Below are 22,495 nucleotides of genomic sequence, written 5' to 3' on the forward strand. Positions count from 1 at the left end.
TGCGAAAGGCAAACGTTGTTAATTCTGAGCACTTTGGTAGCGTCTTCCTCGATACAGTTGAATTTGCTATGTTGGTGTGGGTGTCTGTGTCCGGAATGGCCCGGTATACTCTGGCACAGCGCCCTGAGATCGGTCGACGCTCTTAATGCAGCTGTACAAAAATACACGTTCTTACTTTACATTCAGAATCCATGCCGCAACGTCTATTTTATAGCGCTAATATACAATGGACCGGGCGAACTATACTGCTGCTGTTTCGTGGGGCTCCCACCTAGACGAGACCAAATACATTTGTGTGTATATTATGGACATATGACTTAAACGGTGAACACTAACATGACCTCGAGCCTGAATGTTTAATTCACATTTTGTTTACATACACACACCTTTGCCCTAACTGCACCGTTTTTGTACCGAGGTCGTCCAGTTTCTCTGCCCCATGTTTTTATAACTGTACAGATACACGTCTAAACCTTAGTTTGGCGTGAGTTGTAGTTGTTAAACGCCAATACGTTGCTACAGTCTTAGAATAATCTTTTTACAGGTCAAACATGTGATGTGAGGAAAAAAAAATCGTGTGTCCTGCTCCTTGGATGCGAACCCTGTCACCGAAAGCCATCTCGTCTCTCATCCGTCCCTTTATTTGACTCTCTCAAAAAGTCGCCCTACGTGGCCGCAATGAGGGGCGTTTGAGGGTGGAGGCGTGAGACTGTGCCGCATTTATGAGGTCAGCGCACTTGACGGGCCACTGATTGACCCTGTTACAGGGCAGAAAGGGCCAATGGCTGAATATATCTGCAGTGCCAATGACTGAATCTGCGTACCTCCAAAGTCATTCCTTCTTTATCAAACATGCACTAAAGAAATACGGAGCCGCAGAAGAAACGAAACTTAACGTCCGTCCGCCATTTCGCCGGTTTCCGCTCTGAGTGTTCGTGGTACCAAAATTAGCCTCCCCCGACCGGGTGACAGGTGCGCACTTGCATAAAGCGAGGCCCCGCCCCTTGCGGCCTTCTCCTTTCAGCGACCAATCAGAAGTTGTCGCTAAGGTCCGGTGGGCGGGGCCGACGGGCTGTCAGCAGATCTGCGGTATAAGAGGTCCAGGAGCCTTGGGGGGGCTTCTGAGCAGTGCGGGCATCCCAACCTCGCCTCGGGTGTAGGGATTGCATGGAGGGAAGCAAAGCTACACAGACGCAACCGCTGTGTAGTTTTGTTTTCAGGGCAGGAGGCTCAACCATTCACATACTGGGATTGTCAAAACCAACTGGATAAGGAGGTCGTGCCGCAAATTAACCAACTTGGGCTCAGCCCACCCTTTTTAGGCACTCTCGAGAAATCAGGTTAGTGGTATTTTCACTCAAACCGCTTTAACTTTCTTTTCTTATACCACTTTAGTCAGGAGCTGTTTTGAGCAATGTCCCTCCTCAGATGCCTTTATTGTAAGAGCATCTCGTTGTTTTATTACATATGTACGAGTAAAAACATATTGCATACTTAAATTAAATGTAATTCCGTATCTTTCTAATACTTGTTGTTTAATGGCCTAGACTTACTGATATATGTATACGTATATTAATGTACATTCTTTTTTTGTATATTTGCATGGGAATGGATGAGTATACATGTGCTGGTATTTAAGGTTACATATATATATTTGGTGATCTGACTTATGCAAAACCATTTCGAGCGAGTTTAATAGAGGCAGATATTTATATATATATATAAATAGAATATATACCTACATATATTTTTGCATGTATACATGTAAAATGCACCACGTTGGCAGAATATGACGGCACACATGTATAGATCTTCACGTTATCTAGTTGTGTACGGCCATGTGTGCCTCGTGGCGAGGGGGGACCACAGTATAATATGTAAGCGCCACTTGTGCTAAGTTTGGAAGTGGCCGCCTGGTGGAAGGGGGTGCCCAGGGAGGAATGCTGAAGGTTATCTGTCAGCCACCAGCTGAGCAGAGCCAATAATAGCCCTGAGTCAGGGCAGCGGCAGCAGCTGAGCAGGCATGGCTTTTTAAGGCAATGGACTGTGAGGGTATCAGTTGCACCCCCCACCCCATGGGGGCACACTTGTCTGCTGTCAATCAGAGCGGGAAGGAACTATTTTTAGACCAGGCCTTATTGGATGAATGGCTTTTACCATCATAAGTATAAATTACATACTACCAATGCTAATACTTTCAAAATACGCTTTATCATTTCACTTTTAAAACTTTTCTGGTGTGCGAGCCAAACGCCCTCGATGTAATAGGCTGCAATTAATAACTCGGACCACTGTTAAACAAAGCCTGTGGGAATCGTGAACGATAATGATGGTAGAGAATAGTAAAGTCTAGGTACTCACCCACTATACAGTGAACACTTTTATTTAAGCAGAGCCGGGTGTTCTTTTTAAAGTATAATTATATTTCCCTTATTCAACTGTGCCCCAATGGGTTGCGTTTTTCGATGCCTCCATATTTTGAGTAGCAAAAGCTTACTTAAAAAAACTTCACTAAAACTTTTTCACGAACCAAAGGTTTTGGAACCCTTTAAGAAAATAACATTTAACCACGCGGAGAGTGTGCTGTAATATTCGATTTAGAAACATGTCAAATTGTGGAAAGCACATCTTTGCTTTGGGACGTTTGTTCCTTAAAGTGCTAATAGAGGCAAAGTTGAATAAGCTCCGACCACCGCATCTCTTTGGAAGTTCGCGTCCGCTACTTCTTGCGGCGTTACGCTGAAAGGGAGGGGGCTTCTAGGCCCACATACCTGTCCACAGCTGCGCAAATGCTTGGCAACTTCTGAATTCCAGAAATGGACCCCCCCCCCCCAAAAAAAAAAAAACCTACCTCCACCACCTTACCACTAAGAGCCGCACGGATGTTGTCCACATTCCTTCCAATAAAAAGTGTAACAAACGATATTTACAGTTCGACCGTGTCGCTTGCACACACAGAAATCAATTAAATACGTACTATTTTCAGAGGTCTCATTCTGATGAAGGAAGCGTTTCATGTTACCACGATCACGATCTAAAACAGGACATCGCAGATTAACGAATTGACACATTCATTACGTGTTTAAATCCGAATTTAGGGCGTATATAAGATACGTGCCCTGCATTAATGCTCCGGGTTATGATCTGAGGTCAGTGTCGTACCTGCATAGGAGAATGATGATGTCGGTGCTTGATTTGTGCCGGTGCTTCCAGTGATAAGCACCGGCACTCACGTGTTTTGGTCTGGGATGTATTTTCCATTCCTACATTGTGTCCCGGGACAAACGGAGAAAGTGAGAATTAAGGTTAAGTAGGACGATTTAGAAAAACGCAAAAATGAGACCAATAGAGAGTAGGGGAAGGAAGAAAGAGGCACGAAGGTGAAGTCGAGAAGAGTCAGTCGTTGCTATATGTATCATTCTTTATCTTAGTCGTTTGACAAAATGTCTCTTAGGAAAAAAAGTGTCCCATGTGTTAGTTATTTGATAAAGTAAGGACTGAGACGGAGTCCTGACAAGTAAATGTTTATTCCGTTATCCTCATTGCGCCCTCTTTGAAGTCGGGGTACCAAGAGTGGGGAGGGGCAGTAAAGAGAGGGGCAGCTGTGTTGATAGAGGTATTCATTGCTTACAATGTATGTTGTTGGTGCACGTGTCCTTCCGCTAATGTACGTTTGCACCTGTTCTCTCTTCCAGAGTGCCTATCAAGATGACTTCGCAAGCACCAACGTTCGTACAGCCGTTACAAAGCGTTGTAGCACTTGAGGGTAGTGCTGCAACCTTTGAGGCTCATATTAGTGGTAAGTGGACCTCCTAAAATGCATGTTTATGTCCTCTTCGAGTTGTTGTCGAGCTGTGCACATTTTGTTTCAAGCGTGAACATGTCAACGGAAAGTTTTCAGGCGCAACATGATTTTCCTCTCGTGCTGGTGTTATCAGATAGCTCCGAGGGACCATGGCTCCAGTCATGGAGGACCATTTACCTACTAATTCATTCTGGGAGTTGTTGTCTCCGTACTACCCTTTATGGGGTTTAAGTGCCAGAAGACATTGGTTTGCATGGCTTGGCAGAGTGGTGCCCGCGGGGCACAGAGGCGCCTGGTAATGTTACACATGCTCTGTACACTCTTGTTGGTAAGAGTGATTTTGCGTGTGCCTGGATTTATTGCAGGTTTTGGGAACTTCCTAAGTAACAACTTTTTCTTTGGGTCTCTGGATTTCGTATTTCTGTCCTAGAAACTGTTTCAATGTGTGCATGAATCCACAGAGCCTAGAATCGTCTTTACTTCAGGGAGCTAGAGTTACTACTGATTGTAACGATACAGCTGTGCTAGATTGTAAACAGGTTAACCTAGCATTTGAGTCAAGTACATAGTTAAGTTAATTCCAGCAGTTAAGGAGAACCATTATTCAAACGAACACACGACACACCTATATAAATCGCACAGGTTTGTAGTTCATGCCCTTTGGACTTTGTTGCTGGAGGCCTGGAACCATTTGCCATAGAATTGTAACTTAGTCTGGTTTGTTTGCAGTTGTGGACTTCTGTATCCACTGCAGGGACTCGTGTTTGGCCCCCATGGCCACAGGTTTGAATCCTGGAACACCCACTGAACCTTTCATCCTTCCGAGGTCCATAACATTAGCACGGTTGAGTTGGGTAGAAATACCATTTGTTATTTAGCTCTACACGTTTGTTAAACATGTGCTTTACGAATACCCATTATCTTGTTTTATATTATTTTTTCAAGTTATGTGAGGATTAGTGCATAAAAGCAGCGCCAGTGATCTCAACTGAGAGTCATTCCGTACAAGTAGGGGTGATGGGCTGTTTAAACTCGACCTCGCGGTCCCCGCCCCACTAGTGACAAAACAGATTAGAATGCTCACGGTCCCTGGCATTTAAGGAAACGGAGCACATTGGTGGCGGGTTTAATTTTACCAGTGAGGTGGGCGGCATAGGCCCCTGCGCCCGAGAGGCCTCGCCCACAGCCTGACTCATCTGCTACTGATACGGGGCTCAACTCCTGCTAAAAGTAGACCCCTGCCCAGCAGCACTGGCATGTGTACCAGAGGCTTCCCGGAGCAAAGGCACGCTCGGGTGCAGCCTGCCAGCATTTCTGCTGCGGTGACGCACTATTATTAGCTAGGCCTAAGGCCTGTGTGCGCCTGTGCTAAAGCCACGGATTAGAGTTAGTCAAACACGCTAATCACCGGCACATATGTTCTTTCATTCGCCGTCACTTATTAATACTATATCAAAAAGCGGCATATTTGTGTATCCGTGTCATTAGCGCCATAACGAGTGTCATGGGCCCTATTTCCAGCAAATAAAATGCCCCATTCCTAACTGTGGTGCATTGGGCTCGTCCCACATCTGGGCCTAGGTGCCACTCACCTCCTGCGCTAACAATAGTTACCTCCCTCGGCGGAGTCACTGTTGCCAGCTCTTTTTTCCCCGACAAGTAGATATAGAAACATATTCGGACATAGTAAGTTCCAAGGAATTTTCGAATTTAAAGCAACCGTTGCTTATTTCAACAGTAAATGACACGAGTCCCCCAAGCGCAGGACTCAGGTCAAGTTAATAAACCAACCTCATTACCCCTCACTCTCATGCCTTGCAGAGCGCGCGCGCTCAGTTCGGATTGCTCCTTGGTTATAACTTAGGAGGTCCTGAGCAGGAGGGGTTAAATCCAGGACGGCGCCATGAAGCCTCATTGCACCAAAGTGTTTTGTGACAAATAACAGCCCTTTGGGGGTGCCCCAGCATTTGTCTCTAAAATTCCCAGCTGTTGCCCCCACTGCGATGCCCAGTATGCCTTTCCACACGGTGGGCTGAAAGTAGCGCCTCCCTGGCACAGCTGAAGAGTTTTAAGAAAACAGAGCTGTTCTGCAATGGGGAACTAATGCAGGGATGAGCATGGACCTGTAAGATCCGTGCACATCCCTGCACCGTGCATTTACACCTCTCATTTGTAAATGTAAATGGGTCTCGTAAGTATTTTCATGGGAGCAAGTGTGCCTTATGCCTTTCTTAACCAAGACTTTCTCCTGAATTTCATGACCTGACCCAGGGCTTTAAGTGGGGGGGGGGCAGGGGGAGGTCTGTGGGGGTCTGAGCACCCCCAGCTTTTTGGGGGGCCTCGAAAGGGGTCTTTAGGGGACTCTATTTTCAGGCCTCAAAGGTAGGGTGACCAGACGTTCTGGTTTTTGTTGGTGTTTCAGGTGAGCATGCACGCGCACCGCTTAAGCAAATCAAGCTAATGCGCTCCAGTACCCCTGGCATCTCCACACCATCTCGATCAGAGGCGCAACTAGAGTGCCCACAACCCCTTGGTAGTGTGCTTTCATCGCACCATTGTGTCGATCAATGGTAACTCAAGTGGGATCATATAGCAGCTTAAACCACTTCGTGTGAGAAGCTGACTACATTTTGATATCTCTTCTTTACTTCTGATCATGGGAAACTTGCTTGTAAAAGTCCAGTCAAACTAAAGTAGACGTGAAATAATACAAACATGTTTGCACAGAAGGAAATTTTATGTGACCACATCATAAAGAGGATGTGACAGCCCTATTTTGCAAGTGTAAGAACAGCAGGCTGATTTCGTGCGCTGCAACGCTGGCCTGCAGCATCTTTCAGTAGTTTGGAACACCACAAGCCTCTTGGCGTGTTTACCACCAGTGTTAAAGCCACAGAGGAGCCTATTCAGTGGAGTACGCTGGCTGACTATAGACAATTGCGGTAGCGGACATCCTCAGCCTTCCAATAAAGACCATAGTACCCCGGCCCCAGCTTGTGCTAAAGGCTTAAAAAACGATTCCATCCTGAATTAGCCTGCATTTATATTCTTGATGCAAAGGTTGTCTACCTGTTTTGTGCCAAACAGAACTCCTCCCCCGCCAACACAGCTCCTCTTCCACCTAAACTGATGATAAAAAAAGGCACATCACCCAGTGGTCTCAATATAGGGACGAGAGGGTGGGGAAAATAAGAAATCCAGTGCCAAAACGGCAGGGGAGGTGTCGGCGGTCATCAGGGACAGCTAGCAGAGAAAGGCAATCGGGTAGCTTTGCCCATTATTTAACTTGTGCTGCCACCCCTGATGCTTGCCCAGGTGACCCCACCGATCCCATGGTGACCAATCACTGTTGCCCATGGGAGACCTCCAAAATTCAAAAGACAGCCACCGCCTCTGACCGGTCTGTTCCGGCCCGCATCTGTCTCTGGACCCTGTGAGCTTGTGACTTGGCCCCTTGTCCATTCTGCTGAAATAAATATGGAAGACAAATTCAAGAACACATAATATCTACTTTTATTTCAATACGGAGAAAAAAAGTAAATCAAGGGGTGTTCCACTGTCTCTGTTCCATTACTACCCTGTACGTTTTTGTGCAAGTTTCTGTACACTTAAATCAAGTATTACTCGTACCTCTGGTAATGAAATCCATAAAGAGAGATGCCAAAGTGCGAGGTAAAATTGTGAAACTACTTTCAGGAGACAAATCAGCAATATCCCTTCAGCAGTTCTCACTCATACCAATGGGAGAAGTGTGCAACATAAATGCCAAATAACAAAAAATTGCATAATGGTGTATTATATGACATCGCATAACATGTTGAAACGGCAATGCCTAATGGCTGCATTTGAATCCTTTCAAGGAGGGTACATTTTGTAAGAGGAAATGTTAATAAAAATGGAAGTATTTGGACAACATGTCATGAGTGTACATTTGTACGATTATTAAAATAATCTGAGATCTTACAGGTGTATCAAAAGGCATACCTCCTTAAAAAAAGAAATAAGTGGATTTTAAAACGTGTATTGTCTTATCCAACATGTTTTTAACTCTTATAGTCAGTCCTAGTAGTAGTGGTGGTAGAGTTTGCGATGCATCAACCAATGATCATTTAAATGTGCATGTAATTGTGTTTGTTTCTGTTTTTTGTAAACACATCTCAGTTTCTCAGATGTATGATCAATAAATGAGAGATTGCTAGAAGTTACCATTGCTGAACTAGACAGGGGAGTGACGTGTTCCTGTCCAAAGTTTGTTGTCTTGTAGAATGTTGGTGCCCACCTTTAAAGGTGGCTGCCTTATAGTGTGTTGGTGCTCTTTTTTACAGTAGGGTTGTAATCCCTTTCAAAGATGGTGTCTTGTACTATGCTAGTGCTCCTATTTAAAAATGTCTCATTGAATGTTGGTGCTCGTGTTTATAGACAATGTCTTACAATATGTTGGTGCTCCTGTTTAATGATGGTCATTTTGCGGCATATTTTTAGGTGATTTCGGGAGAGAACATTTCTAGTTGTGTCTATTGCTTCTGTTAAAAGTCCTTGTTGGAGATATTAGAAAAAGAGTTGCAGTAGCACCACTTAGCAGTCTTTGTGTGTAGCTGATCGCCAGATGTCATTGTTAATGTTAATTCATTATATTACATTTGCACTAGCCTGACCCCTGAATACGAGTACCAGCACATGAAACATACACTTGGAGGAAAATTGTAATCATATTTGTCCAGGCGTTATAAAATATAATTATAAACATTTATAAGCAATGACATATTAAAAAAATATAATTATATACTTTTTAAAGCTGCAAAGTCACCAGATGCCAGAACACTCGAAATCTTTCAATGTATGAATTCAATTGTGTTTTCCTCACTTTTGGGTCAATCGAATATCCGGTGAATGAATGTTATTTTTGAATTCTATCAACAAATCCCAGATTAAATGTACTACAAAAAGTATTTAAAAAAACTGGACATTGGGAAATACCTAGAGGGGAATAGGGAGGAGTGAGGAGAGATTAACATAACATGTGTATTTGTAAAGCGCACGTTCACCACTACCGGTATCTTGGCGCTGAATAACAGATGTTTGTTGTTACCCAACTCAATGGTACTCAACGGAGGGCAGATGGGAGGTTTAGGGAGGGATGTCTACCCACCCACAGAATAAGCCCACTGCTATTTACAAAGAGCACTTCTAAATTAATTACAGCCAAAAAGGGACCCAAAATGGTAGTAAATCACTCCAGCTCAGACCTGAAGTAAGTCCAGCACCACACATGGTGAACCACTAGTACTGCAACACTCACAAAATCAATAGAGTTAGGGATGTAAAATAAAACCCCATAGGATATAATTTTACATTAAATTAATTAGAGTATTTAAAAATAAAAATAAATATAATTCAATAAAAAAGATGTAAAATAGTACATATTTTTAATTTAATTATGAAGTTTTATAACACATTTTTTCATTTGACAATAATGTAATAAACCTTTTATTTAATATTATTCAATTACTTGTATTTCGATACATTACTTTTAATAATTAATAATGCATAATAAAACACATTTTTGTACTTAAGGCGTGAGTTTATTTTAGAAATTAAATGCCAGAAACAGATTTATTGTAATAATGCTTCTTATATATAGTAATAACTCTTTAAAATAATTTAATTTCATTTTATAGCATTTCCTATGGGGTTTTATTTTAAGTTCCTACCTCCATTTTTTTCATATGGAAGGGTGTTCCACTACCAGCAGATGGCCATCTGTAGTGCTAGACTTACTTCGTTTTTTTAGTAGTAACTTACACTTGTAAGTTTGGCTTTACCCCTTTTTTTATAGAGTGGAGATGTCTAAGTCTACACTTTTGAATAACTTTACACTCAGTTTTTGTGAATAGCCAAAATGAGTATAGTTTGTGAATGTTTTGATTTAGAACCTAGCAAATGAGTGGCACTTGGCCAAGAATAGCAATGAAGCAAATATTGTGATATATCTTTCAAAAGAGCAATTTAAAGATAACTTGAGACCCACTATAACATGATTTCTAGGTCCGACATCTTAACAGCAGCAGTGGTGAATGCACTAGTTAATTGATTGGGGATTGTTAAGAGACTTGTCTGACTGTGTTTGGGCAAGAAGAATATTTTGTGGCCATGAAGAATGACTTGATCTTATTTCTATGCATTACTTGAAGTCAGGGAAGTTTCTACGCCTTTCACTTGCCAACTAGCAGCATTTCTCACAAGATTAGAGGCTTGTTACTCAGCCCAGAATCTTTTATTACCCAGGTGTATTTTCAGGGAGGTTGGTGTGGATTATATAAAAATAGTCTAGTTTTGACACAATAAGGGTATAGATCACTTTTATTATGTTATCTGGTTTAATATCTTGTATCCTGTTTCGTCAGAATCTAAGCTGGTGGTTGAAATAACTAATGGTTGTATTTAGTTGCAGTTCAAGATTAAATTCTCAGTCTTTAGTCAGAGATTTAGGTCAACATTTACGGTCCTTCACACAAGGGAGTTCTTCGTGCAAAATCTCAACTCTGGATTGTATGAGTGGCAGAAAATAGTGCATCACCAGATTTACTAAGTCGCCTTCTAATTACGTCATTGGTGGTGCTCACGCTAAACCTGACTGTTCTATATGACGCAGAGTCTCACACTATGGCGCAAAGGATACTGCACTGAACTGTCTGGCCTAGAATTTGTACTGAAGGTACTTCCTCCAGAACAAATTCCTATGTGTAGACGCCAGCGCAGAGGGCCAGACAGGTAGGGTGAGTACTTTTGGGTATGGGACGCATGTAACATGAAGATATATTATAGCCTTATAGCCCGCTGAGGCCCTCTCCAGCGTTATAGGCCCAAGCCGAATGCGAGGGCCTTTAACAAGGGAGAGGGACTTTAACCCCTCTGCTGTGCTGAATGTTCCGCGCTGGTGCGGAACGTTCTATTGCGTGGGCGGGGCCGCGACGTTCAGCGGACGTGCGCAGCACTACCGAGGTAGTGCACGCGACGTCCGCTGAACGTGACCAGCACTTAAAAGGGTTATTAGCCGGTATTACCCAGCTGGGAAGGGCTACAAGGCTACTAGAACATTCTGACACTAGAGGGCAGAATGTTCTAACAAATAAAACAAAGCCTTCAGGGAGTTCGAGGGGAATGAAAGCCCCCAGACTCCCTGAAGCCTTTGTTCACAGACAGAGCTGTGAACAAAGAAACATTGGAATGTTGGAGTTCCAGGCTTATACCAGATCACTCTTATGTTATTAAATCTGATTTACACCAAATGTAAGGTGTTTACACTGGCCTGCCACAGTCACACCCCACACTGCATAAATTTGCAGAGGAATGGTTCAAAGAGGTTTTGACGCAGCTCAAAGATAATATTTCAGCGCAAAATAGGTTTTGTATTTGAAAGATAACCTGTGACTCCTGTTTGTGGTGCTTTGCAATGTTTCACAATGCATTGCTTTTTTTAGCGTCTCGCCCACTCAAACCCTCTGTTTTGTTCCTAAAACGGTTGGCAATTCATTGTGGCACAGGTGTGGTACTAATTTTAGATAGGTATGATGGTTGCTAGGTTTGTTGGATGGTAGTTAAATTTAGAGGACAATGGGATTATGGTTAAAATATAAACTAATTAGTGCTTAGCCTTCCACTGTTCTTGTGTTTTCAGGCATAGGCTAGGATTATTAAATGTACTTGCTACTTTCAATCAAAGCTGACTGTGGTTGGCTTAAGACTGTATGCTAACCTTGTGATAGTGTCTGGAGCTCTTTTAGGTAGCTATTAAAAATGATTGAGAACTGCTGATAACTCGGAGGATCGATTGTATTATCATTTAGATTTTGGCAATTGTGCATTGATGTCCATGCACCCCCTATTACTTTATCACGAATACATGTTTCACAATAAGTCAGTGCAGTTTTGTTACCTACAATCACAAAAACCCATAAGTTTAATTCTAATTTCTTTACCTCATTTTTGTGTTGTTCTTAACAATACATGTTGTTAGACTAATCTTAGTTACTTCTGCTAAAGGAGCACAGATATGTTGAAGCGAGGGTATTTTCCTTTGATATTTCTGAATTTAATAAACATTTTGCAGTGTACTACGTGGCGCACTAATAAGTGCATTGGTTAATATAGGCCATGGCGTGAATATTGTCATATTATTCAAGAGTTGACTTAGAGGTGATGATAATGAATCTAGGGCCATATGTATCAATATTCCGTTTTGCGATTCCTAAATAGCGATTTTTAAGGAATCGCTATTTAGAAATCGCAAAATGGTATGTAAGTAGGAAATTGCTTCTTTTTAGCGATTCCTTAAAATTCCTTAATTAAGGAATAATTTCCCATTCATTTCTATGGGCCAGGAGGCCCATAGGAATGAAGGGGAAATTTGCGATTCGCAATTTGCTAATCGCAAATTGTGAATATTTTCAAGGGTGCAGGGGTGTCTCAAGAACACCCTGCTGCACCCCTAAAAATGACATGTGTGCGCATATGGTGCACATACATGCCCTAAGGGCATGATGAGCATCACATGGCACCTTTTGATGTTTAAAAAAATGCTTTTTTAAAAGAATTCGCAACTTACCACCAACTAGAAGTTGGTGGTAATTTGCGTTTCCTTAATGGCATTTTGGACAGTTTTTTTCGTTGGTACATTGCATTTAAGGAATCGCAAAATTTGCAATTACTTAAATGCAATCGCAAAATAAGGAATGGCAAATTTAGCGATTCCTTATTTTGCACCAAAAATGTTTCATACATACCATTTGGCGAAAATGGGTGCGCAAACGCAGGAATTCTGCAAATTTCGGCGTTTGCGAACCCATTTTGCTTTGATACATATGGACCTAAGAGTTAGTGGGGTAAATATTTGAGAACCTGCAATTAGCGTGGTTGTCAAGGGATCATGACACTATAATGGTGTATTAATTGGGTAATATTTATGCACGCAGCCCAGAAAAGTGTCAGGTTTTACTTTAGAAGTTACACAAATGTGATCTATGGCAAGGTCCTGCACTGCTGAGGGCACTCTTGAACGACACATCTTTCTTTGGGTTACTCTGTTTTTAGAATGTTATGGGTAACTGGTAACTCTCAATACTTGTCAATCAGGATAATGGTGGGAGGGCACCATCCAGAGTCAGTAAAGCAGAGAGGCTGTTGAAGACTATGGGAATAACTGTAGAGGCCGCATATTAGGGTTCATTACAGCCCTTCCTTTGCTGATGTTCTGAACTGCTCATGGGCAAGTGACATTTTTCAGTTCAGTTGCTAAAGTAGACTAGTGCAGGAGACCATTTAAAACCGCTGCCTGGAACTCCATGGTAAAAAGTAGGCAGCATATTTGGAAGCTCCTGTGCACCAGAAAGTGTATGGGGAAATATTCAATCCAATTCAGCCTAGCCTGGGAAGTGTCAAATATTTGGGATCCGGATGAGTGACAAAGGGAGACGTGTGAAGTCGCAGCCATGTTTTTAGGCTTTGTACTAAAATTTTGCATAGGTGGAGGAGTATGTTTGAATAACTGGTCTCAGCGGTAGAAATGCACTTACCATCTGGGGTAATTTCTCTGACACTTGATACAGCCCCTGGGAGAGGGACCTCGAATGAAAGCTCTGATTATTGATTGCTCATTCCAGAAATACAAAGTGAATTAGTGTTAATTGAGCATTTTATGGTATTGTCACTGTAGAGGTTTTTTTCTGAGTCTATCTGTACATTGGATCACAGTAATGTTTAATGCTTCAGATGTTGAGAGTGCTTGCCACTTGGTAGGAATGTGAAAATAACACCAGTGCTGTGGCACCTAACTTGGGGGCCGATTAGGATTGCTGTTTTTCCGCATCCTCTGGGCCGGCGGAAGTGTCCGCCGGCCCGGAGGATGCGGAAAAACCGCTGCGGAGCCTTCAAAGACCCCCCGCCAGATTAGGATGGCTGGGGGGTCAGGAAGACCGTCCGCCGCTTTTCCGCCGCGGTCGCCTTCCGACTGCGGCAGAAAAGCTCTAACATGTCTGGCGGTGTCTATCAGACGGTATACAACCTTTACAACGAATCTTTTACCACGCACTACCATTACAATGCGGTCATTACAACGCATACCATTACAACGCATTGCGCTGGGGGCGCTCTAGGATAGGGAATAGGTTAATTTACTATCCAATAACCTTCCCTAGTGTCCACGGGGACTGGAGTTGGAATAGTAAATGAAACTATTCACTATCCAGCACCCTAAAGCGCTATGCGTTGTACTGGTATGCGCGGTAAAAACCGCGTTGTAATGGTATGCGTGGTAAAAGTATGCGTTGTAACGTCATACATCCCTATCAGACACCGCCAGGCATATTAGGATGGCTGCAGTTCTATGCCTTTCCACTGCGGCATTTCCGCCGTGGAAAGGCATACGGACTTTTGTTTGGGGGCTCGTTGCGGGCCCCCAGAGGTGAAGGGGGGGTGGTGGTTGCACATGGGGGGTACCTATAGTACCCCCCTGCCTTTGCGTGCACGAAGCGGCAGGCACCACGCGGTGCCTGCCGCTTCGTGCATGCAAAGGTAAACATGCATTTTTTAACCTTGGGGCGGGTACTGCTTAAGCAGCACCCGCCGCAATGTTAAAAATACAGGATGTGAGGGCCAGGGTGGCGGTCACATCCTAATTTGCACGGAGGGACCGCCGCTGCCCCTGCGGACGGTCCCTCCACCTCTTGGGTGGCGGACGGACGCAGGTCCGTCTGCCATCCTAATAGGGCCCTTGGTTAGCTGATCCCCTTTTCCGTGACTGAATGAAGTTTCTGGAGATGCTGCTTGGCTTTTAGTTAATCAATTAATCAAATGGGTAGTATTAAGGACTTACCATACCATAATAGTATTTTAACACTGTGTTGGCATTTCTTGGTATGGTCACAATCACAAATTAGCATTCCATTTGGCATCATTATGTCCGATTGGAGGATATTCATTGGATAACCTCTTTTACCTTCCTTCACCCGTGAGAGAGTTGAGACTGGTTCTAGACCCGTTTTAAGGCATGGGCAAAGTAGGCTCGGGCCCTGGGCCCCAGCCGTTCAGAGGGCCCCGTAATATAGCCAGATCTGTTATGCAGAAAGTCCTGCCCTAATGATCATGCATAATTCTTAAACAGATTGTTTGAAATACTTGTACCCTTTAATTTATTTCTAATGTGAGTGATGTGTGTGAGTCTGTTACAGACATTTTGCAGAGAAATGTTGTGTTTATGTTGCATACAACATCCATAAAATAAGTTTCCATGAGATCAAAACAGGACCTCACATATAAGAAATGGGAGGGTGTCACTGAGATTATTTGGAGTAATATTAGTGAGCTGCTGCTGTGTTACAACAATGAAACACAATTCGCTGCCCCTGACTATTAGATGTAACAACTTTAGAATTTGGATGCCCAGGACCCCTACACTCTTTAAGATGTCCCTGACTGGTTCACAATTGGCTATAACAATCCTAAATTATTGGCATGTGTTTCCTGGAAATAGAATATGTGTTGTGGTAACCAGTATAAGATATTAATTTGACGTCACTTCCTAAACTCTGTGATATATCATAGTACACTGGTACCCGAATGACATGTTTTGATTTATATTATTGGTGGAGGTAATATTTGTATGTGAGATGATAAGGTTAGTCTATGTAACCGTAGTTACTTAACATGGCCAGGAGAAATATGTTGGAAGAAGGAATAAGCCCCAGCCTGTCTAAGTGGAATGCAATATTCCTCGATGGTGTTTTGTTTGTTGGACAAGGCTCCATGTGTCTATCCAGTTCAAATCATTTGTTTATCACGCTGTCATTCATTAATATATTCAAATGTGTGGCAATTACAAGGGAAAAATTAAATGAACAACACATTTCCTCATTCTTGGTACTGAGAACAGTGGGAGTGTTCTATTATGAATATTCTGAATATTCTCTATAGAAATACACACCAACCCACTCTAGAGGTGTGAATGTGTTCAGAGAACAGCATGAATTGCATTGAATCAAGGGAAGCAGGCACAGACTTGGGCGTCTGGGGATACAATAGCATATGCAAACAGATATATTTTGATTTATTTCGTCTTGTCTGTCTTTAAGCAGGCACAATGTTGCTGTGCATCTCTGGGGAAAATCTGATTGGCTTTACGACACAAGTAGAGCTTGATTGTAAAGGTTGTTTTTGGAGCGGAATCCCGGTTAGGAATGGTTTAAAAAAACAGGGCTGTGTCTTAGCAGTAGATCTGTTTGCCTTATTTGTAGCTCACATCCCTAGCGGTTATCCGAGATTGAGAAACTTCTCTCAAAATGGATGCTATTCACATTCCCTCTTTACTTTATGCAGACAATCTTGTTTTATTGGATTATTCATCTATTGGTTGACTGAGAAAATTGTAAACTTTTCATACATACTATTCAGATAGCCATCTGACAGTAAATCATGACAAAATTAAGATTGTAGGCATAGAATTTTGTTCTGGCAATTGGATGATAAAAAAGTGGAGGAAATAAAATGATGCAAATCTGACCTTTTGTAAATCTCTGAAATGGTCAGATGGCCGGAACTAGGAAGCAGTGTGGGCCTTTGCATCAACAGAGCAATTTCAAAAATGTAATGCTGACTTTGGTGGTTGTTCAATGCTGCCAATTATAACAGCGTTTAAAACCAACATTCTTCTCCAGGTTTTGTGTTGAATGGGATCATTAGCTTCAGATAATAAAACCTTCCCAGAATTAACAAAGAACCTCTCTCTGAAATGTATATTCAGGCTTCCTTCCTACACAATGATTCAGGTTAGACTCAAGCTTGATTTATCTCATGGCACGATTCAGCAAATAGGGATTTATTAAGATATCTTTATTCACTATCATCAGCGGAGCAAAATCAGTCTCTAAATTGTGTTTAAACAAGCTCCTAACTACTGGAAAAAAAGACGGGCTTTCGTAGTAGTAAAGTGGATAAAAGTGTTAAAAGATTTCCCTCCAAGAGAGAACAGAAACCTTTAGGGATTCAAATATACAAGAGTAGAGGTCAGGCCTGTTTGGTAAAGAAGGTGTTCATTCCTATTACTTTAAACTCTTTGGGTGCAAAACATATCTTTCTATACATCTCTCACTTACCAGATCAAATAATGTCAACAGAGGTATTTACATTTAGGCTAGAATTGAACCCCCTACTATCTGTCTCTGGTATGGCATCCAGAATATTGGAAAACAACCGAACATTTAGTTTTTTAAGTGTAAAATGCATATGGTTTCAAGTCCTGCGGACTGCTTTTTTTAGAGCTTTGTATCATCAATATTTGAAACCATTATTTATAAAGTAGGGTGTATGTCTTGCTGCGTAGCTAGTAGATTTTCAGAAGAGATGCAGTATCTGAAAGTAGTTATTGGGCAGGGTTGTTTTTTACTGTTGGTAAAAAAACTTTTTTTTTTGCTGTTTAACAGTCTATTATTTCCTATTAATAAATGGAAATGTTACTCTATCTCTCAACTCTGACTAAGGATTGAGGCACATGTGTACCTGTTGTTCAGTACATAAGAGGCCTAGTAGCCTATAGTAATACCCCTCAAGACAGCACAGATGTTACATGGTGTTGGAACCCAGGAGTGTAGTCAGGCAAAATCTATGCCTGGTCATACAATATAGAATTGGTAAAACATAACATAAAATATATAACTTTGAGATTCTTCTGAATTGTCCAGATATGATTTTCAGATATTCCAAGACAAAATAACTTGTAATAGAGCAATACATTGTCTAACTGATTGAATTAAAGTAGACATAGCTCTTTGTAAAATGACTTCCTGTAGTGACCTGGTCTTTAAAGCAGTTTATAGCCGCATAACCTGACTGTGTGAATAATTTATTGGAAGTGTAACTCTTGAACAGTTTCAGTGAAGCTTGGAGACACTCAACATTGTATGCCTATGGCCTTTGGGCACACAACACTCCTACTGGTCCCCCCAGATGGTATTCATTTTATTGAACATTCTTAAATATTCTCAGAAGTGAAGTTGGTCATAATCTCCAATGAGGTGAGTGGTGTCACATACTCTAAGAGAAAGAGACACTGAGCTGTTTAGTCCTAAGTCCCTAACTAATGTAGCTACTGCTATTTCCTGCTGTTCACCAAATTTGACTTTTTAATGTCCACCGCCTACTTAGCTTTCCCCAGTAGCCTTTCCCTAGCCTAAGCACATATTTTATTAACCTTGGCACCAACACGTACCTTCTTCTTTGTCCCAGCACAGTTTCATACACAAAATAGCTCTTTAATACCCTCATAATCTTATACTGTCCCAACATTATTTTCTTTGGGCTATCACCACTTTTACTGACCAGCTTCTTTTCATTGCTCTACAATTCATTTATTGGTGAAATCTTCATTGTTAAATTATTGCTTTCATGGGCACTTCACTGCACCTCTTACTTAGATATATCACCTCTTTAAATGTCACATAGTTTCTTTCTGACCCCATATTAACTTTCTGTACCACAAACCTCTTTGCCAGAATCAGCAAATCTTTCACTGTTCACTTTCATTACTCAAGAACTGCTTTCTGTGCCCCACTTATTTAACTAAACCACATTAATTCAAACCCCCTTTTGGTTATCTTCTAATATTACCATATTTCTTTAAATATTCTACATATGGAAACACATCCCAGGGTTGGCCACATATATTGTTTTTTAATCCACACTGATTTGGAGGCACAGTCCTTATCAGTTATAACAACAAAAAGTCCCTTTCAAGCACAACTTCCTATTGCCAATATCTGTGTGGATTGGGTAAAATGTGTTTTACAAAATGTAGATGTCTTCCTAGACAAATTGAATCGCTATAAACAGATATAGAAAGTGTGTTTCATAAATCATGTACAACGAAGTTGAAGCAAACAAGGGCAATACAATTGATCTGTTTTATTTAATATTTAAAATATAAATGTAAAAACAAAATACGTGATCAACATATAATATTCACTATTAATAAAAAAGTTGACTTTTTAAAAACAGAACGTACAGTTCATAGGTACAACAATTAAGTTTAAAACAATACAGTCCAATTGTTGGTGGTGTGGCAGAACTATTTGTAATTCGACGTGCGTTTTGGCATGTAGGGATGCCTTCGTCAGGAAATTGAGCCACAAATTCCTGTATAGATGGAGACAGGAAACTTGGATAATCGTTTGGCAAATAGTGCTCCTATGTGTAAAATCCTGTAATATTCTTGTAGTGTATTAAGAGTAAAAACCGGTTTCATGGACCTTAAATATCAAGTTGCTGATGGTTCAGCAGGTCCTGAAGCAAGATTGGGTAGTCTTCAATAAATTAGGAACTTCAAAGGATTAGAAGTTAAAGAATCTTATTTATTAAGATGGGCAGTCTTACAGCGAGTATATCGTCTTGTAGCTTATGCAAAATACAGAAGTCGACAGGAACGACGCTAATGCTATCCTATCCAGGAGTACATCTATACTCCCATGTCAGCCAAGAACAGACACGACAAACATCAGGGCATCCATCCCTGCATTCGCGTCGTACCTGTCAACTTCCGTATTTTGCAAAGCTACAAGACGATATACTCGCTGTAAGACTGGTCATCTTAATAAATAAGATTCTTTAAATTCTAATCCTTTGAAGTTCCTAATTTATTGAAGACAACCCAATCTTGCTTCAGGACTTGCTGAACCATCAGCAACTTGATATTTAAGGTCCATGAAACCGATTATTACTCTTAATACACTACAAGAATATTACAGGCTTTTACACATAGGAGCTCTATTTGCCCAACGATTATCCAAGTTTCCTGTCTCCATCTATACAGGAATTTGAGGCTCAATTTCCTGTCGAAGGCGTCCCTACATGCCGAAAGGCGCGTCCAATTACAAATAGATCTGCCACACCACCAACAATTGGACTGTATTGTTTTAAAATTAATTGTTGTACCTATGAACTGTACATTCTTATTTCAAAAAGACAACTTTTTTATTAATAGTGAATATTATATGTTGATCACGTATTTTGTTTTTACCTTTATATTTTAAATATTAAATAAAACAGATCATTTGTATTGCCCTTGATTGCTTGACCTTCTTTGTACATGACTTATGAAACACACTTTCTATATCTGTTTATAGCGATTCAATTTGTCTAGGGAGATATCTACATTGTGTTTTTGCCCTGTCCTAGAAGATTTCACATGTCAGGGGGTCTCTGTTACTGCATATATAAAATGTGTTTTAGTCACCTTATTTGTTGGTCACCAATATCTCCTATCCACCGGTTTGCTTTCCTAAATTGTGAAGTCCTTTTATGCCTTTCACTGTATTATCTATTTCATTCCTACTAACGTCTGCTAACTATTTAGAAAAACATCTGTTTTAATGTCCATGGTGACCCATATTAAGTGTCTTCACACTTTATTCCACCATCATTTTTAATAGGAAGGCTTTACTGAATTCAAGCACCCTGCAGTTGACAGGTTACTAAATCGTACACCACTAATGGTCTTATATTTTTTCCTGTGATACCTGTAACAATTCACTGATAGCGCCATACAAATCTACTAAGTATTCTGGTGGAATCAACGCACCAGGGATTCTTGTGATGAGTACCAGTTCTTCTTTTCAAAGGATCACATTTTTCAGCATGTCCATCAGATATGTAATACCATTCCCCTGGCTGTAGTCCCTAAAGAATTAGTTAGAGTCTCTTGGATATGTGCAGTCAAGTCTTTCCAGATTGACTCGTCACCTGTTACACATTTCCACTGTCTTAGTACAGCTAGTTGCTTTGGCCTCATCCTGTCAGGTGGTTGTGCAAATCTAACTCAAGTATCTTTGTTTGGGCATCCTGTTCCAACTGTGGTTTATTTGTAGTGTCTGAGAATTTAGCATCCTGTACAGTCAGAGGACTGGCTGCCTTGTCATATACTAATAAAGGGCATATCAAAAATAGTTTTGTCCCTGGAATCTCAACATGTTATTCTGGTGTGTTAACAAATTATTGTTCTGAACATACTGACACTGTTCAGATTTCTGTGGGCATAGAAGCTGAAATAAATATTAGCAATAATATTTTTACTGAACCAGCCACATTTTCATGGATGTCCACATTTTCAGATATTGTTAATTAATCCTGGAGTATTAGTGAATGCTACAGTGTTGAGGTATAAAACCTCAAATGTCATGACCAAGAAGTATCACTAGATGTCAAAGGACAGATATGCAGTTTCCAGACTGGGTTTTGCCACCATATGGGTTATAAAATACGATACTTTTGGAAGTGTGATGCCAAGGTTTCTATGTGCGCTTGAACAGTGACTGGATGTAAATAATTAATAAAAGTAATCCTCTGTAAAAAGCAGGCATTCTAAGGTGAGAGGCAGTGGTAATCAGAGATACTAACGTAACAGCCTACAAAAAAGTATTCTTTCACAGCGATGTCTAAGTGGAATGTCTTCATCTTATTACACATAAAGTCACCAATTCTTCACAGAAAGAGAGTTAGGACTACACATAGGTTTTCGTCACATCGAGAGAATGCAATTAATGACATATTATTTTAGATGCAAGAAGATTTTTTGAAAGAAATACACTTGAAACAACAACTCTCAGCAGGTTTAGAGTCCACTGCAAGACTCTTTCTCGCATATGAGATTTTAGTTTAGCTGCTGCCAATTTGAGGGTTAACACTTATGAAATTAACTGTCTCCCAGTTGGTTAGATTGAAAAGGTTGGCAATTAAGTGATACATTTGTGTTTGAGTGGGTTGCATTTAAGCAACATTAGAGTTAGCTTTCGGTAAAGAATGATTTGCGACTTTGGGATGTTAATTTCAAGAAGAACAGGACTTGACTTGGCACCAAAATGGCTGACTGTGAACGTTGCTGATGTTCTTCTGTGTGTTAACATAAAGGACTATATTCCAACGAAGACGCACCTGGATGCTGGGTATGCCTGTGTTGTAAAGATAGTTGTTTATCAACTGCTGGTCTGTCTGGTGGTGGATTTAAATATGCCTTGATGTCAATGGGCAAGTTATTTATTTTACACAGAAGTCTAGAAATCCTCTATTTCTATGCTAGCTTCCCAAAAATGCAGTAATATCCTAGACTAGCTTGGGGCCAGATGTAGGTCGGCAAATACCGGTCGGTAACAGCCGATTTCGGCCGTTACCGACCGCTATTTGCCAATGGAGATGTAGGGGCCTCAAAACATACAGAATCAGTATATTTACAGATTCGGTAAATTTACCGATTCTGTAAAATACCGAATCGGTAAATTTACCGAATCGGTAAATACAGATGTAGGTGGCACTGAAAACAGTGCCACAGACCGTTACCGATTCGTTATTTACCATGTAATACTATTGCATGGTAAATAACGAATTCTAGTGTACATGCACATCTGTGCATGTACACCTGTGCCATGTGACACACATACATGCCCTTAGGTATGTGTGTCACATGGCACACAAGCCAGAAACAGGGGTGCAACAGGGTGTCAAAGTGACACCCTGTCCCCCTTGTCAAATCGGTAATTTTACCGATTCGGTAATCACCGAATCGGTATTTGACATTGATTCCTATGGCCTTCCAGAATTACAGAAATCGGTAAATACCGAATCCTACCGATTCGGTATTTGATACAGAATAATTAC

At 41.2% G+C, this 22,495-nt stretch overlaps 1 protein-coding gene across 1 annotated transcript in view; it reads left to right on the forward strand.

Moving 5' to 3' along the window:
• Positions 1-1,209: 1,209 nt before the first annotated feature.
• The window catches only part of TTN (titin), a 379,890-nt gene continuing 358,604 nt past the window's right edge, over positions 1,210-22,495 (forward strand). Inside the window, exons 1-2 of the mRNA XM_078681496.1 lie at positions 1,210-1,340; positions 3,696-3,799. Of these exons, the coding sequence (XP_078537622.1) occupies positions 3,709-3,799 (91 nt within the window). The 5' untranslated portion in view covers positions 1,210-1,340; positions 3,696-3,708. The remainder of the gene's footprint in view (positions 1,341-3,695; positions 3,800-22,495) is intronic.

The sequence above is a fragment of the Lissotriton helveticus genome, chromosome 3_1 (genome assembly GCF_964261635.1).
Source record: "Lissotriton helveticus chromosome 3_1, aLisHel1.1, whole genome shotgun sequence".
NCBI classification, from domain to species: domain Eukaryota; kingdom Metazoa; phylum Chordata; class Amphibia; order Caudata; family Salamandridae; genus Lissotriton; species Lissotriton helveticus.